This window comes from Excalfactoria chinensis, chromosome 4 (genome assembly GCF_039878825.1).
Source record: "Excalfactoria chinensis isolate bCotChi1 chromosome 4, bCotChi1.hap2, whole genome shotgun sequence".
Taxonomy (NCBI): domain Eukaryota; kingdom Metazoa; phylum Chordata; class Aves; order Galliformes; family Phasianidae; genus Excalfactoria; species Excalfactoria chinensis.
In genome coordinates this window covers 81,393,771-81,416,952 of record NC_092828.1, presented here as the reverse complement: position 1 = coordinate 81,416,952, position 23,182 = coordinate 81,393,771, and the positions used below count along the sequence as shown (strand labels likewise).

The window sequence follows — 23,182 nt, the reverse complement described above, 5'->3', positions numbered from 1 at the left end:
CCAGCTGCCTGTCGTGGGAGCAGTACATTGCCAGCCCCATTCAGCTGCCCATGCCCCAGCTTTTTCCCATCTTCTTCTCCAGCACCCTATGGTTGTCTTCTGCACCGATCATCCCTTTATCCTCAATTTCTCCCTCCTTGCTCTCATCTTCCCCATCTTCTTCCCAATCTGAGAGCTCACGGCTCAGGGTGGGGACGGCCAAAGTATAACTTCATTGCTTTGCAGCCGGGCACGCAGAGCTCCGTTTGGAGAGGAGAGCCCCGGCTCTGCTGCATGCCGAGATCTGTCGTCCAGATGAATTAATTCCAGATTACATGTGGGTGTGGGCTTCAGCCGGGCAAAATTTGGATACCCTGGCTTAGTCACTGCTCCATGATGAATCTCTTGGTGACAGTCCTTGCCCCTATTGTTCCGAGGTGAGCCCCATGGCAAGAAATGCGAAGGCGAGAAACAAAAGAATACAAAGGAAGGTTACGAAAGCGGACCCGGCGAGGCAGCGCGCCGTGCCCCGCTCCGCCTGCAGTCACGGCCGGAGCGCAGCGCGGACCTGCGAGCCCCGAGCGAGGCACAAGAGAGCGGGAGGGGATCGTCAACTCTTAACATTTTATTTCCGTACTGGGTTAAACAAGGAGCGGAGCAAACCTCTGCCCCGGATACAACAGAACTGAAAGCATTACAGGTACAGAGACTATTGAACACAGAGAGTAGTAGGATAATATCTTTAATACAACGGAATTATAGCATGGTTTTGTGTTGGTTTTGTCGGTTGGTTTTTTTATTTTTTTTTTCGTTTTTTTCTTTTTTCTTTTTTGTTGGTTTTTTGTTTGTTTGTTTTTAATCGTTTATTTTTTGTCAAACCGGTTTGGAAAATAAATGTAATAGGAACTAGTGCAAAAAAGTTCTAAACATGAAGCACAGTGTATAAAATGGCATAAGAAAACTGTCCCCTCGAGGACACAGTCACTTTCTTATGACAGAGGGGAGAAAGAGAAACAGAAGGGGGGTGGGAACAGAGGGAGGGACGGGGGGGAGGCAGAGGACGAAAGCTGGAAAGAAAGAGAAAACCGGGCGGGGTGGATTAGAAAGAGTACTTTGACTTCAGCAGTATGGTTGGTTCACCTCGCAGCGCTGAGTTGGGCACCGTGCAGGTTGAGGCCCTGCACCCACCGACAGCTCCAAGCGAGTGAGAAGGGTTCGGCCACCATCAGCCCTCCCCCCATGGGCCACCCCCACCCCCTCCGGGCTCTCCCCTTTGTCCCCTTAGGTTGTTCTTTGCTGGAATGCTGTGTTTGCTTTTCCCCGTGCCTGCCCTGCAGTGTCCTTGCCAGATCCACTGGTCTAATTCCTTCCAAATTTAAACTCCCATGAACATGTAGGAAAATGCTCTGGTTTGAGGGCTTCCCATCAGTGCTGGCTGAGTGCTCTGCAGGCCAGGAGGAGCTGGGATGCAATGGGTTGGGAAAGAACAGAGTGTGGTTGGAGAGATGGCTGCGGGCAGCCAACAGCCACCGGGGACTGCAGTGGTGTCTGCAATGGGAGCATCTCTGCAGCCACAGGTGAGATGACAGGTCTGCAGCTCTGGGGATAGAGGGAGAAAAGAAAGATGGGAGGAAGCAAGGAAGGAAGGAAACAAGGAAGAGAAGAAAGGAGGAATAAAGGAGGGAAGGAACAGAGGAAGGGAGAAAGAAGGAAGGGAGAAGTAAGGAAAAGATGAAGGGTAGGAGGAAGGAAGGAAGGAAGGAAGGAAGGAAGGAAGGAAGGAAGGAAGGAAGGAAGGAAGGAAGGAAGGAAGGAAGGAAGGAAGGAAGGAAGGAAGGAAGGAAGGAAGGAAGGAAGGAAGGAAAAAGAAGATGGGAAGAAGGAAAAGGGAAGGGAGGAGGAAGGAAGGAATAGAGGAGGAAGGAAAAGAGGAAGGGTTGGAGAAAGCAAAGAAGGAAAGGAGTAAGAGAGGTAGGAAGGAAGGAAAGGAGGAAGGGAGAAAGGAGGGAAGGAAGGTAGGAAACTAGGAAGGAAACTAGGAAGGAAGGAAGCTCTCCAGTTTGATTTCACCACAGTGCTGTTCAGCCCACTGCTCCTGAGAAATGGCTGGGTGCTATTTTGAGCTGAGCTGGTTGGAATTCCTGACAAATTGCTATTCTCTCCGAATGCACCACCACCAGCTCCAACCGCGCGAGCAGAAAAAGTGTGATTGATTTTTGTCTTTTTCTTTCATTCTTTCTTTCTTTCTTTTTTGGAAAATGAAAGGTTCTGTGGGAAAAAAAAAAAGGGCAGTTCTGGATACATTTCTGAATGTGAAAAAAAAAAAAACCAACCAAAAATCAGTGCTAATTATCCATATGCCTTGTCCTGATATGTTTCAAAAATGAAAAGAAAAAGAAACAACCCCAAAAGCTGTCTGGCTCAAAATGGCTTTTTGTTTTGCAATCCAAGCACGGACAGATCCCAAATAAATACATTTAAAAGTGGCAAAACCAAACCCAAATTTCATAAGCTGATGCCAATTTGTAAAGTAAATAAATAAATATATTACATTTTCTTTTTTCTTCTTCTTTTTTTTTTTTTTTTTGGGGGGGGGGGGGGGGAGTTTCAGTTTACAGTAAGCAAAGCTGGAGTCATCTTCCTATTGCAATGAGATGGCCGCGAAGTGCCATTGTTCTGAATGCTGGAGGTGGGAACTGCTCAGGATCATTTCCAGTGCCCAGAGCTGAGCTGCAGCCCGTTTCTATGGACACATCTGACACTGTGCACAGAACTGTGACAAAATCCTTGAGGGATGACCCAGATGGAGCCTGCAGGCCCCGAGCTGCTGGGATCCAGGACACAGGGCAGGAGGTTTTAAACTGAGATGGGGCGGTTTTAGGTTGGATATCAGGAGGAAGTTTTTCACCCAAAGGGTGGTGCTGCACTGGAACAGGTTGCCCAAGGAGGCTGTGGATGCCCCATCCCTGCAAGCAATCAAGGCCAGGCTGGATGTGGCTCTGGGCAGCCTGGGCTGCTGGTTGGTGACCCTGCACATAGCAGGGGGTTGGAACTGGATGAGCACTGTGGTCCTTTTCTACCCAAGCCATTCTGTGACTCTAATGTACTTGGAATAATGATTTATGCTCCCATGGATGGAAATTCACAGGGCAGCTCAAAAAAATCTATAAACAAAATTGCTGGGCATGTTGCATAGATTTTCTCAGCCACTTTCTCCATATATATATATATATATATATATTTCTGTTTTGAATTTGTCTCTTAATTTCAAGGGGTGTTCCTTCCTGGGGTGGTGGCTGTGTATTGGATCATGCTCCAATGCAAGCTGAGGATGGGCATCTGAAGTTGCTGGAAGGGCAGCAGCTGAACCAGGCAGCAGGGAACAGGGCAGGGCTGCTGTGGGTGGGGTGCAGGATTTGGGATGGAGGATGAGGGATGCAGGATATGGGATGCGAGGTGTAGGATATAGGATGCAGGATAAGGGATGAGCAATGTGGGTTCAGCAAAGGCAGCCATGCGGAGCTCCAGGCCATTCCAATGTGGCAGCACCACCCTGCCCCTGGCTCACAGCAGCACATATCAGGGTTTTCAGTTCTTTGCCTCTTTTAACAGGGGCAGAGGAGCCGTCTCCCGGCATCGCCCGCAGCCCTGAGTGGCAGTGAATGAACTGCCTTGACATCTCCTATTGAAGCAAAGCAAAATGTGTTGAACAAAAACCATTTCAAGATGTTTTCAGAGTGTTGCCAAGTTACTCAACATGTTCTGCTTTAGTTGTCAGATGCTTTCAAAGCGATTTCCCTAACTCAGAGCACGAATGGTGAGGGCTCTCCCTGGGAATCTTTCGCCTGGGGCTACCATGGATCTGTATTTTCATAAGAAAAAGGCTCAACTAATGATTAATCTTCACCAGAGGAAGCGGGGCCTTTCTTTGGGATTTTTCTTCAGTTATTTTTAATTAATTTGTACAACTGGCAGCGACATTAAAGCACAAAGCAGAGAGCTGGCGCAGCAGACAGGCCATGGCCGTGGCCACCTCTCCCTGCAGCACCATCCCGACCCCCAGCACCGGGGGAAGAAATCAGATCAGTGAATGGAGGGGAAAGGAGGAGCTCCGTGGGCTGAATTCCTGCAGGATGGGCTGCGTGGGGCGGTGCTCCCCCGGGGATGCTCTGCAAAGGGCGCAATGGGGAACTACGGGGTATCAGCTGAGCCTGCGCCCAGTCTGCTTTCTGCTTCTCTCTTCTAGAAAGGGGAAGGCTGATGCAGAGGGTTATTGGGGTTGCAGTGTCAAGGCAGAGGGAAGATTTTTATCTGCTGGCCCTACAGTGATGGACTGTGTCACGCACTGCTCCCAGCTGCTCCATCCCGCTCCACAAACAGCCGTGTCTGGATTTGTTTAACGCCATTGGCAAAGTGTTGAATACAGCATATGGTGCCCGAAAACCACAGAACTTATTGACAGCAGCCCAGACTTGCTAAATAAAAGAACTCCTTCCAACAGCCCCGCTCTGTGAAGACTCAGCACTTTCCTCGCAGTCACACTAGGTAATGCCACAGCCCCTCGCAGCAGCACCCTGAGCTGCTCCCTGCCTGGGATCCCCATCCCTGCACTCAAACGCGGTGTCCCCAAGCTGTCCCTGCTGCTGTCACTCTGTGTAGCAGTGGTGCAGAGGCCCAGCACCCCCAGCAAGCTGTGGGCAGACAAAGAGCAGAGCTGAGTCAGGGCCGTGTGCTGACGCACCGCGCGGGGCCATGCTTCCCCCCAGATTGGACGCAGCCTATGTCGGGGAGAGGCGCCTGGAATCAGCTTCACTCTTGGCAGTACATGAAAAATCTCATTTCCTTAAGAAGGAATGGGATGTGGCTGTGCTCCCTCCCTCGCTCTCGCTGTGTGTCTTTGCTATTCGCCAGAGCCGTGCACAACGCTGCGGTGCCGCAGCACAGCAAATGGAGCAGCCCCACTCCTGTTTGCTGAGCTGTTGCACGTCTGACTTCCCAGCTTGGTGTAAACCAGACTGCAAATACCGGGATGCTGCTGTGAATATTCAAACAAGAATCGCCCTACCTATCCATCCTGGGTGGCAACAGTAATAGAATCTGCTTGGGAAACTCTTTGCACCTCCCACAATCCTGAGCTCTCCTGCCCAACAGCCCGTGCACAACAAGCCCATGGGCTCTGCATCCTCAGAACTTTGGTAACAGGTAACTGGTAGTGTGTAAACATCTCCCCAGAGCTCTGAGGTTCAAGTCAAAGCAGAAGTCACACATTCAGCTGCTTTTCAGAGCCTCTTTGGTTTGTGAATGGGCTGGAAATGTTGGGAGCAGCCTTTCCTGTAAGGTTCTTGGTGCTGCCCTCCTCCAGATCAGAAGCAGTGCTGTGCACGGGGCTTTGCTTCACCTCGCCAGACCAGAAGCTAGAAATGCTCACAGCTCTGAACCTCCCCACTGTTCCACAGGGCCCTGGGATGGGTCTGAGTGCAGCAGGACGATCCCCATGCCTTCCACAGGGCCACTCTGACCCTAACCCTGGGCTAACCTGAAGGGGCAAGGATAGAAACAGCGGGTGTGCACCCGTGCTGTGACCATGGCACTCTGCAGCTGACTGTAGCCTGCTTCCCCACCTCCTCTGTGCTGCCTTCAAAGATCTGTGGTGCATAAAGAATCTGGGAGCTTTGTGGTAGGGAGAGACCTGGTGTCTGTTTGGGACTGAACACTCAGAAATTCTGGACTCAGGTATGGCTCAGCCTGCATTGACTGAGGCTGCACCTTGCCTGAGTGAGTGCCACTGCCCCGGGTGGGTTCCTCAGCGTTCTCTGATCTGGGGGCAACTATTGATAAAAAGCATTTGGGAGAACTCCCTTCCCCAGCTGGGCCTTATTAGCGCCTCTGCTCTGTGTGGGAGACCATCCCTACCAGCCAGATTTCTCCAGCCCTTCGCCCAGTCCTTCTGCCATCCAGTAGATGATTTGTGGCCGCGAAGCATGGAAGGATGCCCTCTGAAGCCTTTCATCCAATTGTTACCAGCCTTGATCCCACTGCAAGCTGAAGACACCCTCAGCTTCACCATGTCTCCCTAACGCCTCCCCGAGAGCAACCTCTCCCATGGGGAAAGAGAGCAAAAGATGGTAAATGGAACCATCATGTTGCAAAGCGGGGAGCGCTGGTCCGAGTGACACCAATCCCAGCAGCACCGTAGTGCAGCATCCTCCTGCCCCACCAACCCCACCAGCACCATAGGACAGCATCCTCCAGCCCTGCCAGCACCACCAGCAGCAGAAGGAGCCTGGTCAGGCCATGCAGGGCCTGCCTTGCCTTGCTGGACTTTCCCCAGGGATAAGAAGGGAAGAGAAGGGTCTGCAGAGAAGTGCTGTCTCCATACCCTCAAACCCATCTGGGACCAGAGGGCGCTGGGCTTTATAGACAGAAGAGAAATGGGAGTTAGGCTGATTTCCATGCTCCTGGCACATAGCTGGTGGGTACCCAAGGCACATGTGGTACCCATGGGGCCACCCCCTGAGGGGTCCCATCCCCTCCACTTCCCATCCCGTCCTGCCCCAAGCTGAGCCGCCTGGCTGCTGCTGACTGAACCCTTCTCACCGCCGAGTCCCGCAGCCCTGTGCGCATTAGAGACTCTTCATCACGGGGATGCCCCGCGGCGAGCAGCTCTTGGGGGTATGTGTGGGGGTGTGTCTGCGTGTGTCACCCCCAATCCCGTGCCTCCCATTGGAGGAATAGCATGTGCCCCCCTTCGTGGAAAAAGATCTGGCGTTTCCTCTCGGAGGTCGGCTCTGCCCTCCGTATCACTCATCCCGCGCCACGCTCTCATCCAAGGAGGGCAGGGCCTCTGGGCTGAGCCCTCCACCGCCACTGTGCACGCTCGAGAAAGACACCATGGTGTGGAGGAGCATCAGAACCAGCACGCACAGCCGGATCCTGCTGCTGCCCAGGCGAGACCCTGCGGAGACCGGCAGCAAGGACGGGGAGTGGTGGTACTGGTGGTGGTGGTAGAGGTGGTAGTGGTTCTGCCGCTGGTGATGGAGGTGGGGATCGTGGCGGTGGTAATGGAGCGACTCTGACGCCGTGGATTTGGGGGATGTGTCGGAGCTGCTGTCTGGGGGGTGGTCGCAGGAGTCCCATTGCACCTCGCAGCACTTGGCCTCCTCCTCGGGCAGCTGGCTCTCCAGCAGCCCTGCAGGAAGGAGTGGGGTCAGCGAGGTTGCATGGAGGGAGCCCAGCCCAGGAACCTCCTCCTCCTCCCTCCCAGAGAGACTTCAAGGACCATGAGGTGCACCCCCATCACTCGCAGCCCCACCGTCCTTACCTGTGCAGATGAAGCCAGGCAAGCCTCCATAGATCAGCTCATCGTTGTCCGGTAACACAAACGGGCACCTGGTCTGCACCTCCAGGCAGTATTGCTTGCATGGGATCCGGTGTCGGCACTGTTGTTGTGTCACATTGAAATACTCGGAGCACAGCCAGGCCTTGTAGACAGCCTAGGGGAAGTCACCAAGAGGGACATGTCACTCCCCAGCACCTGGCAACCCCAGAGATGCAGAGAGCTGGGTTAACAGGAAGAGAGCCCCTATCTCACTTGGAAGTGCTTGTCGGTACATCTGGGCTGCTTACTGAGCTAACCACCAACTAAAGGAGAACATCGGAGGCTGCAGAGCTCATCTAATCAAATAAAAACCACCACAGAAGTGAACCAACCACATGGTACAAGCCATGGGATAGACAGGGATGCACTGGGCTGCTGGTGCCCTCCCTATGGAGCTGCCTGTCTTTTGGGCATCTCTGTCTGCTGGAAAAGCCACTCAGAAGCACACAGTCATGCCCACCTCCCCACCTCATGTAGCTACAGAGATGTGGGGCCAGGCACAGCCCCATGGCCAGAGTGCAGAGATCACCCCCATGCCCCACACCTCCCAGGCACTGGGCATGGGGGGAATTGCCCATCTGCACTGGAGAAGAGCTCTGAGCAATGAGCTTCCTCAGGCTGCATCTCCCTGATGTTTCCAGCTCATCCACGAACGTATCATTTAGCAACAAAACAAAGGTCTCATTAATGACCACATCCAACTTCCTTTGAAACCAACTAGAAAGGGCTCCCTGCCCTGAAAGGGAATGAATCTCCCTCCTGAGCATGCTGGGATAAACCCCATGCCCCTCCTTCCAGCTGGATTTCTATTTTCTGGAGGCCTTAAAAACATCTCTTCTTTGTTTCCCCATGTTTTCCATAGATCCTTATCATCGTCTGTTTGGACCATAGTAGTGTCTCAGGATTAATGCTGGTTGGGAAATTCTTGGCAACTTCTTTCTATTGCTTTTCTTCCTTCCCCCCCTTTTCTTTTTCTTTTTCTTTTTTTTTTTTTTTTTCCTGGAAAATGCCAATTCATGAAAACCAGAATTTTCATGGAAGCGTGCTTTGCTGAAACTTTCATCAGAACAAATTTACTGGGGGCCAGGACGCAATACATGCAGCAGGCAACAGCCTTGTGGCCAGGGCTTCAGCTGGGAAGTGGAGCTCCAGCTGCAGCCCTGTTTTTTCTCTCTGGCCCTCTGGACGTTAATTATTTAGACAAAGTGGAACGGCTCCAGAGGATGGACTGACTGTAATCAGCCCATGAGGACACGGCCGGGAGGGAGAGCTTGGAGCTCTGCTTCTGGTTCTGCATCTGCCTGAGCTCATTCTTCAGGGCTGAGGAGGAGGGGAGATGGGCAGCGAGCCTGGGGTAATCACTTCCCCACCTCCACTGCCCTCTCCTCCTGAGCCTCCTTCTCCATGGCACAGACATAGACTTAAAGGGCTGCAGATGGGGTTCTATAAGGCTGCAGACATGGTATTATAGGACTGCAGGTAAGGATAACCAGCATGTGCCCTACTGAGCAGCCTGCACTCCTCAGGGCTGGTGCTGGGCAGTGGGGAAGCCAGGAGGAAAAAGCTCAGGGAAGCACATAGCACTGGGCTGCCCCGTGGTGCTCAACAGGCATAATGGGTTCTACTCAGAGGGAGGGATGCCAACCATCACTCCCAGTGCAACCTCAGTAGGACTCAGCAGAACGTTAAGCATTTCAGCAGGTAACGATACATTAAAATAGGTAGGAAGGAGAACCTGGAGATATAAACTCTGCTTGAAAGCACCCACTGGTCAGACAGGATAGGAAGAGACGGATGATCTGTAAGGTCCAATCTAAGCCATTCTATGGCCCTATGATCCTACAGGTTAGCAAGTCCTCACTTCTGCCCCACAGCCGTCCATGCGTGTCTGCAGGCGGGCACGAAGTCCGCATTAGAACCACAGTCCCGGTGTTCCGGACACGGCCGTCCTGCCGATGGGCTCAGCGCGGGGCAGCCCTGCCGGGCGGCAGTTGGAGCAGAGCGGCTGCCAGGCGCAGAGCGGCGCCCGGCCGGGCGCGTTCCCCACTTCCCCGTTAGGGGGCACAGGCGGCACACAGCTGCGCTCCGTGGGCACAGAGAGGGCAAACCCAGGGGCACCGGGAGGCACCCACCGGGCAACGGGTACCGGCCCGGCTGTCAGAGCAACAGAAAGAAAAAGCAGAGAGAAACAACAGCCTTATGAAATGCATCTCCTGCCATAAACACGCTCCAATCAAAATGTTTAGGTCTGTTAGGCATTCAGGACTTAATTTTTGACCTTTTAAAATAAACTCATTATTGCAACTGTTATCTGAGTTAGTGGCTTTGGCTGCACATATAGGCTGGAGGTGCTGCTGCTTCCCTGCTGGATGCAGAGTGTGAGTCACCCAGGGGGACACCAGTGGGCTAAGGAGCAGCTGAGGGATGTGTGAGGCCCACTGGGGATGCATGTGGGGTCAGCCAGGCACTCAGTGCCCTACTCTACCTCCAGCCAGGCTGAGTGCTAGGCAGCTCCAGGGCTTGGTGCCTGACAGCCAGCATAGATCAGATGCTTCAAGTGGCTGAAGTTGGGTGGGATGAGTTCTCCTCAAAGCCACAGTCTTTCCAGAGTTATAAACAGGATGCACCAACTGCACCACAAACAACCAAGCTGCAGGTAGAATGTGTTAAGTAAAACTCATGAGGTATCTCAGGGGAAAAGAGGGTGGTGATGCACTGAACAGGTTGCGCAAGGAGCTTCTCCATCCCTGCAGGCATTCAAGGCCAGGCTGGATGTGGCTCTGGGCAGTCTGGGCTGCTGGTTGGCAACCCTGCACATAGCAGGGGGTTGGAACTGGATGAGCATTGTGGTCCTTTTCTACCCAGGCCATTCTGTGATTGTGTGATTCTATGAAAAGTGAGACTAGAAGACAGCAGATAAGGCCTGAGACATCTTCTACAGAGAGTGGTCTCACTGAGATGCCAGGAGTAAAACCATGGATCAACTGCCAGACAACTCTCCACTTGCTTTTTGTGAGAGACCATTCAGGCCTTTCCCTTGAAGTCAGCCTGCCATCCACACAGCACATAGAGGGCACTGAAGCCTCTCTTGCACACACTCTTACAAGCTCCATGGTTACAAATAATAAATAGCAAATAGGTGAAGAGCACGGTTCATATACAGCACACTGTGTTACACTTGAGATCCTGCTACAAATGTTAACTGACCATGCATACAACAGCAAATCATGAACCAACCCCATCTGGTGCAGGGACGGGAAAGGGACCAAACTGCATACGCAGTGCACTGCCTACCCATGGCATGTTCTGCTCTGGGAGGACCACATCACCCTGCTGCCATCCTCAGGGGGATGCATCTCCCGGAGCCCCCACTGCCCCCATGGGACTTCAGCCCCACTCCCAAGGAGGAGCTGCTCCTGCCGCCAGCAGTTATCTCAATGCCTGCAAGTTCTCCTCGCTACTTGACCTACATTTTCCCATCCAAAAGTTCATTCCCTTCAATCATCCCATAAATCATCCCTCTCCCTCCTCTGTGTTTACACATTTCTAATATTTGCAGATGTATCATACTCCCCGTTTAGTCATAACTTAGGCGAGCCTGACTGATTTACTCTCACATTTCTTCCCTCCCTTTCATCATCTGTGCCTCCTTCCTGCACTGCTGCTCAGAAGCAAGTGACCACCCCAGCTGTGAGCAGACAGGACCCACCAACCATCCTCTTCCCTTTAGGTGTGCTGCCCCAGCCCTGGCCATGCTAAGAGAGAAGGAAAAGCAGTTCCAAGAGCCAGACTCAGATAGCACTCCTCCTGCAGAAGGGTTTTCCAGGCATGGCAAAACCAAACCCATGGTCTCCTGCAGACCATCCTCCAGCCTCCACGTAGCCATGAGTAACCCAGAGGGACACGGATGGGCTGGGGAGCAGCTGAGGGAAGTGTGAGGCCCATGTGGGATGCACATGGGGTCAGCCAGGCACTCAGCACCCCACTCTACTTCCAGCCAGGCTGAGTGCTGGGCATTTCCAGGGCTTGGTGCACTGGCACCTTTTCCTCAAAGCTACAGTTCCCTTAGCTAAGCACTGAGCTTACAGCTCAGGTTTTCAGCAGCTTTTGACACCTCTGAGCTTATCCCATGCAGCCTGCTTTTTCTTGCTCTTCTAAAGGACTTGTGAGAATTTAGGACAGGTGGAGATTTATTCTCTGCTTGACTCACCACAGAGAGCTCACCCACTTTACCCTGTCCTTAATGGTTTCTGTAGGCAGTGAATTGGGCTACAGTGGGCGTTCCTGCCATTCTGCTTTTGCTTTTGGCTGATCTCCAGCCCATCCAAGTGAATACAAGTGATGTGGTCTCCCAAAAGTTCAGAGCACTGCCTGGATGGCCATGAAAGGACAGGAAGCTTTGCTGCTGAGGAAAGGGGTAAGCATCTGACACCCCGTTTATAGGCAATGAGGAAGGTGAGCTATCTGCCTGCACAAGAACCCTCCCATAAAACAGTCTTTCCTGTGTCCTGAGTATTTCCACACAAAACCAGATAATGCTTTGTTATTTTGTTTGTTTTGAAGTAATTTGGTTGGTTTTGGTGCCAGTGTTTTGCCAACAGCAGTGCTTGCTGTTAGACTGCGCCAGCTACATCTGGGAGGACCAATGCAGGAATGGAGGAGCATCCCTGGGACTGACCTGGGTGAGCGGCTGTAATTAACCCAATGTCTGTAATTAACCTGACAAGTGGCTGCTCTCCCACCAGAGCAGGACACGGTGCTGGGGATGCACCCTGGGAAACTCTGCCTGTGGCTCAAAATCTGCTTCTCCATACGGGGATTTGCAGACCGAAGCGGGGGGAGACAACGAGGACAGGGAGAGAAGCAGGAAATCTTGGTCTGCAAATCTATCTTGTCCTGCAAAGACAAGGCAGACCTGCTGCCATCCCTGTGCCTGAGCAAGGCAGCATGTCCCTGTGCAGGTGAGCAGGGTGCTGCCCTTTTGCTGCCCAGAAGGCGGGCATGGAGAGGCTGCAATCAGTGGTTCCACCAGCTGCAGGCAAATTGGGGGCTTGGAGAAAGCACGCCTGACTTTAGAGCTTGGCAAAGCTGCTCAGAGCAGCACTTAATCACAGTAATATTGGGCAGTGCTGGGAGAAGGCACCGAGGTCAGCTCTGCAGAATGATCCAGGAGTGCTAGGGTGGATCTGCTCTGCTTGCTGCTCTGTGCTCATGCCCTTCCTCATCCTCTTCCTCATTGCTGGTGCCACCGAGCTCATGGCAGCTGTCTGTCTCTGGGGCCACACACACACAGCAGCAGTGCCACCGGGCACCCAGAGCGAGCAGGTCCTGCCCATGGTGCCCCATGTCCCCATCGTGAAGACAGAACTGCCTGCGCCGGAAGAGTCGCTCTCAGGACTCGCCTTTTCACCATGGCCTGCCATGAGCATCTGGAGTGGCTGCGCCTCATTAATCTTGGACACAGGGAAATGAGTACTGCTAATGAGTCGCTTGGGCATATCTCCAAGCTCTGGCACATCAGGCTGCAGCGGGGGAAGCAGGGCTCAGCAGGGGGAGAGAAGAGCCCCCTGGATGGCAAAGGATTAAGGGAATGCTCACTAGCGGCCGGCCAGGAGTCACAAACACAGCCTGCAACGTCCAATTACCGCTGTATTCAATTACCGCTGCCTGCAATTCTGACATTAACGATGTCGAGCTTTTTAAGCAGCATTGTATTTTTTTTCTCATTAGGCCTGCCATAGGCTGTGCTAACATCGTATCGGGAACAGCTGTTTTTTTTCGGTAACTTTGATATTCCCAAGCAGTGTCGTGGCCGTGCCTTAGCCTGGCCCTGTCATATTCACAGGCTCTGCTTTGGGGTGGGAGAGAAGGGACTAAAAACATTACTTTGTGCAGTTTTCTCTTTTTTCTTCATGCTGTTTTTTGTTTATGGTGTTTTCCTGTGCCTGGTGCTGACAGTGCTGGAGCCAAGCATCCTCTGTCTCATCCAGAGCAGCGGCACCATGAAGGAGAGCCATCTGCACCCCAGGAGCAGACCTCATCCCAGCCTCACCACCCCAGGATTACCCCACAGCACTGTCAGTCTGCTCCTAGCACTGCTGACCTTCGTGACTGCAGGAAGAAACGCACTTTTAGAATCTTCATTTTGAATTCCCAGTTCTTGGAATAAAGAAGCTAGCATTTCTTTTATAGATTATATGGCCTTCCCAGTAAAACCCCCTCCGAGCTACTTAGAGCAAGCCAGACACAAGCAGCCCTTTGAGCTCATCTCTTTCAAAACTCAGAGAGAACAGCTTTACAGCACGACCTCCACGCACCTCAACTGCTCGGACAAATCCTCCCACCACATCACAGATCAGATGCAGACACATGGACAGGGGAATGCCAACCCCTGGACTTCTGCACACACATGCATGCATTTAACCACTGTGGGGATTCTGGGAAAGGGGGAAATGTGGGACTTAGGTTGTCTGGTGCATCCAAAATGAAGGACACGAGAAGGACTGACCTGGAGCCATACATGGAACTGACGCTGCAGGATGCATCCCTTGCAGGGTGGCACCACACAGCCTGAAATCCCCTTAGCTCAGACCCAGCTCAGCACCAATGGCACTGAGCACAGACCAGTGCTTCAGCCCATACTTATCCCAGCAAATGAGGAATCACCCTTATTTTGGTCTTTATCAGAACAGGAAGCATCCCCTGGGAATGTGGCTGGGTGTGCACTTTGGGGGATGCAGCCCTAGGCACCTCAACCTGGTGGTATGGCTCCATTGGATGACGGGAGAGGCCGCAGCCCCTGCTCTGACAGTAGGCAGTCCAGTGCAGGAACCAGTCATGCAGCCACAGTGATTCAGGGCAGTGTGGGACCTCAGACCACTGCTCCCCCAAAACAGCCCCAGTTTGCCCAGTGCAGCCTTGCCACGGTGACCCTATTTGCCATCAGAGTCTGGCCATGTGCTGCTGCTTTTGATACCACACCGCTTCTTCAGACCACTCTAATTGCCACAAAGCAACATTGGCATTTAATTAATTTAATTAATGCCACCTTGGGGTAGATGAGTCCTTCCTCCCAGTGGGGACTCAGTGGGGTGGAAGAGCTCCTGAGAGTGCAGACCCCAGTCTGTGCCATGCCTCTGTGATGCTGGTGGAGTGCTTGGTGCCCGCAGCCAGCTCTGTCCCCTCTACCCATGCTTGGGCAGCGTCTGGGACAAAGTGGCCCCAGTCTTGGTGGGCTGCCTGCAGGCTGTAAAACAAATGTATTGAACGCAAACAAAATGCACACTGAGTCTTATAGAAGCAAGCCCCATTGTGCTGCAGGACGCAGGGAGCAGACAGACGCTGTCCTGAGAAACTTCAGATGCACATGAACCCGAGAGCAAAGGCAGAAGGCAGCAGTGCTCCCACGCAGCAAGATGGGCAGCCATAAATCCCGGCAGCTGCTTTCTGTCCCTTTTTAGAAGGGGTTTGGCTGGGCTTGAGAAGGGAGAGGGGCAGCAAGGCAGCGCGGCCTCGGGAGCGTGAAGGTATGTGTGGGAAGGGGACATGCAGCTGGTGGCTAGTGAGTGGGGATTGGGCTGTCTGGAGCACAGGACTCCGTCGGAGCATCCTCAGGGCTGTGGGGATGGAGGGATGGGAACTGGGATGCATGGCACTGCATGCACCAGGTGTGCCAAACACAGCAGTGCTTCCCAGACAAATCACTGCTCCCTGGGCACATCTGCACCATCAGCTTGGGGGGGGGACCTCACTGCATCCCCTCTCCTTGGCTGCCCCGCAGCTAATCAACATCAACACACAGGGACACACGTCGGGAGCCCACTGATCCTCATTGAGATTCCCCATCACTTGGGGACCCAGGCACAAACCCTGGCATCCAACAGGCACCATCCCTATTGCCAACAACCATCCACAAAGCCTGACTCCAGGGACAGTGCAGCCCAATGTCACTGTAAGGCCTGGACATGCAATGAAGTTACCCCAGTGCACAACCGCTGCCTTCCTGAGCAGCTCTCCCTGTTGCAGCTGCTGGGTAAGTGCTAGGGAGCTGCAGCCTCACTGCTGGCTGGCTGATTAGTGACAAAGTGATTAAAGACAGTTATGGAGATGAAGATGATGATGGCAGAGTCGGGACAGATGGAAAAAATCGGGTGCCCGCCGTCTATTAGGAGAGCTTGAGGAATTCACCCCCATTAGATACTGCTGCAGCCGGGATTCAAAAGCAGATTAAACATTTATACAGATAATGAGAACATCCTGTTACATTAGATAGGATATAAAAAAATAAGGGCTAGACACTTCAGTGCCACACACAATAAATTACCCAGGGCAGGCTGCAGCCAGGAGAAGTTTCTCTGGCACAGAGGGGTCTCCTCGGCAAACCGGACTCACCCTGGCCTTGCTTGAGAGCTCTATGGTGCCAAGCACCCAGCATAGGCCAGCTGCTGTGCCCCTTGCTTGCTGTGATGCAAGACAGGGTTTAAGGTTTAAGGCACACACCACCCACATGCAGAGAACCAGACTGCACAGCGCCATGTGAAGATTCATTACCTCCTGTGATTATCAGCGGTGTCACCCCAGGGAGCACCAGGGAGAGAAGTCCAGCAGGATGCCACCAAGGCCAAGACCACAACCAGCTCTATCACCCTAACCACCGTGCAGGTCAACTGCCCATTAATTGCATACACTGATGCTGCCCAACAAAGAGTTACTGCAAACAAAGCATTGCTGAACATGGCATCAGTGACACAGCAAGGACTTCCCCAGCAGGAGACATCCCCTGCAGCACCCAGGAGTGGGAGATAAGCTGGAGACCATGGCTTGTCCCCCCACTCACGTCCTTGCAGCATTTTCCCATTCCTAGCTGCCCCTGCCCAGCACCCATTTACCAGCTGCTCCGCAAGGCTGCTGTGCAGAGATGAGATGTCAGCTGTGATGCCAAGCACGTGCCTTCCTCCTCGGGGATGTGTGGGGTGGGCAGTGCTTCCTCCTCCAGCAGCACCACGATGCTCATTGGGCAGGGATCTGCAACACGCAAACCCCGCCAGGGGATGCTGCTGCCACATACGCAAAAGCCCAGGGAAGAGGGAAGGGGAGCAGGTCCTGTGGACAGGCAGGGTCAGCTCCTTCCCACCCAAGCAGCCTCTGTGTCTCATTTTCAGATTTGCTGTCCCTGAGTCATTGCCCTTCAAACAACAGCGGAGCCCTGCTTCCTCTGTGCAGAGCCAGGCATGAGCTGCATCCTAATGGCATCCTGGTGACAGCTCAGGTGCATCCTGCCTGCTGCCAGCAGAGGAAAGCCCTGCGGGCATCGCTGCCACAGAGCCTGCTGCCTTTGGGGCTCCACACCCTGCTGTGAGCTCCCGCACCAGGTAAGGTTCCTTGTGGTGCCAGAGAACATCGGGGCTGCACAAAGCAGCCAGGTCCCTTTGTATGCAGGGACAGCACATCCTGCTGCCTGTCACACAGCCCCAAGAGCGAGGTGGCCCTGCTTCAGCCCAGTAGCTCACCATCACGCAGCCTGCCAGCACTGGGCACGTTCTGCTGAGCTCACCGCCCACTGCCCGCAGCCCAGCAGCACCACACATGCTGGATGCTCTCCAAAGCCATCACCTCCAGCTGCTGGAGGCTCAGGGAGCTGCTCCAGCCTCACCCCACATCCTGCTTGGAGGCACAGGGCTGCTCAGCACCATGGCACGCACCTGCAGCATGCAGGCACTGGAGCAGCGCTGGCACCTGCGTCACTTGTAGCTGCCCGGTGACAGCCGGATGGAGACGGAGCTCTCACCCTCCCATGCACCATTTGCTAACCCGGCTGTTGCTGCACAAAGCCTGGCTGCTGTCAGAAACTTGGATTCCTTTTCCTTTTTTTCCCTATGGGATCCCACCAGCAAAATGCCCCCTTTGCACGACATGACAGCCCATTTCCTTTCTCTCCTATTCTACTTTTGGAAGAACCCGCCTGTCTCTGATCTGAGTTTTCAAAGATCTTGCATGAGGTGCATGAACTGTGCCATGGCTGCTGCAACTGCACACCCCTTTGGTTCAAATTCCTTCTTTTTTACCACATAGTGGAGCAGGGCTGAAAGAGATTACCTCTGTTTATAGGGGATGGGCGTGCAGTGCTGACTTGCATGCTCGGCTAAGCCCGCACATATGGTCTTTGCTCAAATTGTCAAATTAAGTACTGCACTGATCCACTGTTTATTTGTTTTTGTTTGTTTTTTTCATTCACCTCATGAAATGTGAGTAAATCTTTGTGCCGCCACCAGCAAAGAGCAGTTCTGGGCAAAGGACACCACTTTTCCTATTGTTTTCAGCCACCCTGGGGCCATGACTGAGGCAGAGCTGCTGTCAGCGCACCTCTCAGGGCATGGCAGTGCTATGGATGCACCTCAGACCCCTTCTGCAGCAGGTGGGTGCTGTAACACCTCTCCCTGCTTCCATCTTTCTATTCTGACTCTCTGTGTCAAAGCAAGAAAACAGGAGGGCAGGAGGGCAGCTTACCCAGGACATCCCCATGCCGTGTCCCGGCTGCTGCCACTGCCCACATGGCAACCAAACTCTATTTCTCATTGCACTGCCCAAAAACCTGGGGGGTAAAGCTGTGTCCTGCTTCCAAACAGATAACGGGGAAACCAGCATGGGGACAGAGACAGAGCTACAGGATGATGCAGTGTCAGTCCCACACCCAGAGAAGCCCCACTAATCTAATCTGCCTTGAGATGCTACAGGTCCTGCCCAGGCGGCTGCCCGGCAGTGCCCAGCAGATCCCTCCTGTCAGGCTTTCTCCCTCTGCAGCTTTGTTTCTTACAGCTTAATGAGTCCTTAATTCACCAGGCTCCATCCCATAGATCTTTATTTGCCCTAACGAGGGTGGGGATGCATGCTTTTCAGAGTGCTCTCTGGAGCAGCGATTGGCTGCGTTAGGCAGCACAAGCGCAGTGCCACCGCCTTTAAAGCAACAAACATCTAATTTCACAGTGGCACAGCAAGAGGCAACGCTGCATTCTGTCTACCCAGAAAGACAGGAAAACAAGGGAAAAAATCAGCATGAAGTATCCCACAGGATGGCAGCTCACAGCAGCGGGAATTCCCTCTGCACTGCATTCTGCAAAGATGGAGCAGATTGCTTGGTGCACAAAGGCTCCCACCACCCCAAGTCTCCCCAGGGAGAAGTGGCCACAGCACCCACCGTGTTTGTGGGTATCCAGCTGCCAAAGCCCTTCTGTGCACAGCCACTGAGTGCACAGAGCCCCTCCTGCCCTGTAGCCGCAAAGGGCCTTAAACATGAAGGGGGAGAGCAGCAGGACTGACACACTCACCCAAAACACATGGAGCCTTCCGGTGTCTGAGCGGCACCTGCACCACTTCAGCTGCTGCATTAAAGCAGCAGAGCCCACATCCCCACACTGGTTCACTGCCTGCCAGCTCCCCAGCATTGCTCTCTGAGCTGTGCTGCTCCCTGGGGACATCACTGTTGGGGAAGACATGGCCCTGCAGCGGGACAGTGTCTGAGGGGCGCACAGGTGCTCTCCTTGCTGGCATCCCATCTTCCAGCCCCTGCTGTGGAGCAGGAAGGTATGAATGGAGTCAGGGTCAGACTGTTGGCCACCTGTTGTATTTTTCTCCTCTCAAATTTTGTTGTCACCAACCTGTGCATTTTGCCACCACTGAGCAGCAGCTCTCCGCTGTTGCTGCACACAGGTATTCTCTCCAGCTGCACACAGCCAAAAGCAGCATCAAAAGACGCAGTGTTATTCAGTGCTTGGGTAGGGATTGCAAAGCCTGCCTGTTTCAAAGTCCCACCAGACAGTGCTGCCAGCCCGGCCCTGCTGAGCAACAAGGAAACAAGGCCAGAATGCACCGAACCGGGTCTGATCTCACACAAACAGTGAGGGCAGTGCCAAGCTTCCCACTACTGAAAGCCCCCAGGCACCTCAGAGCATACAGAAGCACCTCAAACAAGTGGCCTGATGCTCAGGAGATGCTGAAAAGAGGGAGAGCTGAGAGATCGCGTGGGCACCTTGGAAAATTCAGGCAGGGGAATTTCCCTGTGTCTTGCATGGGTGAGTGCTTACAGGTTGCATGCACTGCTCACACCCTCCTGTTGCTCCCCAGAGCTGTGTTCACAGATGCTGCAAGGAGGAGAGTGTGAGTGTGACAGCGGGTGAGTCGGGAGCTGCCTTCAGCTCTGCATCACCCAAGCTCATCTCCTGCTTTCTCATCGAGGATGCTAAGCCCACGGACACTGGAGGAAAACTCATCCGAGCCAGCCTCTGTTTCTAGTGCTCTGGAGTCAATGGGAACACCTCTTTACCAATGACAAGTTCTATGTTCTCTTTCTGATCGTCGCTCTTGAGGTTTCTGTACCAGGGAGTGCTTAGGGGCAATGCTGGGGAGCAGGAGATGTTGGGAGTTCTGCCCAAACCCCTCCTCCTGAATTGTGTTCAGGCTCCATCTGCTCTACTAAAAAGCCAACCTCTCCTCACCATCCTTTAATGCCAGTGGGATAACGCTGGGTGAAGAAACTACCCACTGGAACCGCTGGTGCCAGCTCAGTTTATACACAAGCTTGCCCACATGATGATGCCCCTGGGCACCCCCAGGCACCTTGCAGAGCCCATTCCATCCCTCCCATCTCCTCCTGCCCTCTGCTGAGCCCACTGGGCACCACTGGCACACATGCAGTATGAGATACATTGCTTCCTCCACCGCCAGGAGCACAGCAGCAGCACCAAATCCTTTGGTGCAAGTAGAGTACTACGGAGCTGCAAAACCAGAGGGGGAAGTTCAGTGAGCAGATTGCAATTACCTGGCTTGGCATCAGCCCAGCATGCCAGCACCAGCTCCTTCCCAACAACAGCTCCATGCAGGAGGTGCTGAGAGCCCCTGCAGCACCACATGGCCATGCTCACGGTCAAAGGCACCATCTCCAGAAGGTCCATTCTTCCCCAGGAGAAAACACTGCTCCAGAAGCTGCTGCGCAGCTCCATGTGTCCCTTGATATGGTCCAGGCAAGGGGCAGCTCCATGCCACTCCCAGGGATGCTATGCCTGCAGCCCTCTGGGGTGAAACACACACACAGTGCTATGGCACTCCTGCTGCTCCCAGATGCTGCAGGTTTAATTACTGGGACTGCTGTGCTTCCTGGAGACAGCACTGAAGGGAGGGGGTAGAGGAGAAAGGGGAGCAACCCCCAAGAGGAGCAACGTCTGTGCCATGTGAGGCTTGGAAAGCAATCCTGTGGCTTTAGGAACATGGACCGCCCCACAGACCCCTGCTCTGCTGACAGCATGGCGATGCCTGTGAGACTTGGGCTCTGTCACCTTCTATGGGTGCAGCAGCACAAAGATGGGACCACATGTTGGAGTACAGCCACCCCTACCAGCCCCACAGGCAGGGCTGGTGATACCTGCCCCGGAGCGAGTTCCTGGTCCCCTGTACCATGCATCCTGGTCTGGGGTGATGCTGGGTGACACCAACCAGTCCATCCCACAGGACAAGGGAGTGAGGTGCTGGGAGATGTCCATGCACCCACTGTGTCTGTGGGGAGGGGGCTCTGCTCTGTGGTTCATCTCAGGTCACTGATGTCTGTACACCCTGGATCAGCGGTGCGTGGGGAAGGCCGTGTGCTACCCCAGCACTCTGTGCAGGCCAGAGGCAGAGGTGAGAGGCCCCACACCTGATCTGCTCAACCTATGTGCATTGCTGGGGTCTGCAGAGTGTGTGTGTGGGTGCGAGGGGATGCCCTGCTCAGCACTGAGCCATGTCCCAAGGCTCCAGTCCCATCCTGGGGTTCCAGTCCCATCCTAGGGGTTCCAGTCCTGTTCCAAGGCTCCGGTCCCATCCTGGGTCTCCGGTCTCATACCATGGACTTAGGGACCAGCATGCAGACAGTTGGACCCGGATATCCAGCACCCCATGCTGCCACGGCTAGGGCTTCTGCCTGGTGCCCCGTCCCTTTCCCTTCCTCCTCCCCAGGATCCCTGGTCCTTTTCACACAGCCGCACCGCAGAGAACCCTGGCAGCGTGGAGGGGCCCCGCTCCTACCTTGCAGTCTCTGATGCAGGATCTGACCGAGTACTCGTCCGACTGCAGGTACTTCTCCAGCAAGAGGTCGAACTCCTCGTATTTTTCCTGAGCGTGTTGGTCCAGGCGCTGGTAGGCCTGCACGCAGCTGCTGCACGCCTCCCCGCCCAGCGCGCCCGCCGCCGCCGCCACCAGATCCACCATCAGGTTCTCCACGCTGCAATCCAAGCTGTCCGGGCCTCCCATTTCCCGCAGCAGGTCCCAGATCGTGTAAGTATCACAAAAGGAGAGGTTGAAGTTCCTAAAGTACGCCTGTAAGAAGTTCCTCTTGGAGGAGGGCGAGGAGAAGAGGGCGGTGGCGGGCGGCGAGCGCAGCGGCACGCCGGCGAAGGAGCCCAGCAGGCGCTGCAGGGAGTGCAGCCGGGCGCACGCCGAGTCCAGGTCCGCGCGGGCGGCGGGGCACGGCGCGGGGCCCGGCGCCCGGCTCAGGTTGCCCAGGAACGCCTCGCAGCTGCCGGCGGGCGGCTCCTGCAGCGCTCGGGGCGTTCGGCCCCGCGGCCTCCCCGCGCCGCTCCGCTCCCGCGCGCGCAGCTTGGCCCCGGCGCAGAGCCACAGATGGTCGGAGAGGAGCACGGTGAAGAAGAGGAGGGAGGCCAACGAGAGGCGCCATTTCTGCGCCCGCTCGGGGTCGGCCACGGGTTTGTCGCTGCGGCGCGGCGCGCAGCACACCGCCCCGCCGCCGGCGCCCCCGCGGGGGTACATCCAGGCGCCGCGGATCATGCCGCGGGGGCGGCGCGGGGGTCCTGCGGCCGCGCTGCCGCCAATGTCACCTGCGGCCGCCGCGCCGCCGCCGCTCCGCCGCCGCCTCCATGCCCGCGCCTACAGGCCGCCGCCGGCCGTGGCATGGTGCGGCGGGAGGAGGAGGAGGAGGAGGAGGAGGCGGCGCCGGCTCGGCCCCGCTCTCGGCCCCGCTCCCGGCCCCGCTCCCGGCCCCGGCCCGCCGCGCGGGGGCATGCCCCGGCCCCGCTCTCACTCGGCTTTCCGCTTCCCCGTGGGCTGCGCCAGCCCGCCGGCCCCTCCGCCGCACCCACCGCCGGGCCCCATTGCCCTCAGTCTGTCGCCATCTTCGGCCGCGCCGCCAACACCTTGAGGAGCCGCGCAGCCCTGCGCCTGCGCGCCCGCACGGCCCCCCCGCCGCCCGCCCGCCGCCCATTCACTGCCCGCCGGCTCCGCACGGCCCCGCGCCGCCCCGCAGCGCCCGGAGCCGTGCCGGCCGGCAGGTGCCGTGGTGCTGAAGGACAGCTCCGCGCCGCCGCTGCCCGCTCGCTCTCCCGGAGCGCCCCGCGCCGCCCCGCACCGCGCCGCCCCGCACGGCCCGGCCCGCTGCGGCGGACACGGCGGTGCCGCGGCTGTGACACGGGCTGAGCGCTGGGCAACCCCCGCTTGCCCTGGGAGGAGCCCATTCCCGAGAGCTGGCTTTCCGGGGAGCACTGTAGAAGCACCGAAGCTAACCGGGGGGTGGGGGAGGGCGGTGGAGGGGTGTCACTCGGTGTGCACCCAGCCTTGGCAGCACGCTGTTTGTGGGCTGGTGGAACACGAGGCTCGTTCCGCCAGCTATCAGCTCCCCAGGAACGGAAGCAGCTCTGTGCCACCGAGCCCCGTCGGCAGAGCTGCTCCCAGGCTCCACTGTACACAAACCCATCCTCACCCTCAGGCGCTAACCTGGCTGTGGGAACTGGTTCAAGTGTTCCTATTTATGGGGCTTTCATCAAGCTCTGTCCCCAGATGAACTGA

General features: G+C 55.3%; 1 protein-coding gene across 1 annotated transcript; it reads right to left on the bottom strand.

Annotated features, from left to right (window-relative positions):
* Positions 1-589: 589 nt before the first annotated feature.
* On the bottom strand, positions 590-22,538 carry NALF2 (NALCN channel auxiliary factor 2). The gene is made up of 3 exons (XM_072335142.1): positions 21,410-22,538; positions 7,301-7,472; positions 590-7,168 (listed from the first exon to the last, which is right to left on the bottom strand). Exons 1-3 carry the CDS (start codon positions 22,166-22,168, stop codon positions 6,780-6,782), a joined length of 1,320 nt encoding a protein of 439 aa, XP_072191243.1. The 5' UTR covers positions 22,169-22,538; the 3' UTR covers positions 590-6,779.
* Positions 22,539-23,182: the final 644 nt, after the last annotated feature.

Excerpts from the sequence above, each read along its gene's own strand:
- NALF2 (XM_072335142.1), bottom strand. The coding sequence starts at position 22,168 with ATGATCCGCGGCGCCTGGATGTACCCCCGCGGGGGCGCCGGCGGCGGG. Across the intron at positions 7,473-21,409 it reads CCTGCATCAGAGACTGCAAG|GCTGTCTACAAGGCCTGGCT; the intron begins GTAGGAGCGGGG and ends GACTTCCCCTAG. Across the intron at positions 7,169-7,300 it reads GCCTGGCTTCATCTGCACAG|GGCTGCTGGAGAGCCAGCTG; the intron begins GTAAGGACGGTG and ends TCCTTCCTGCAG.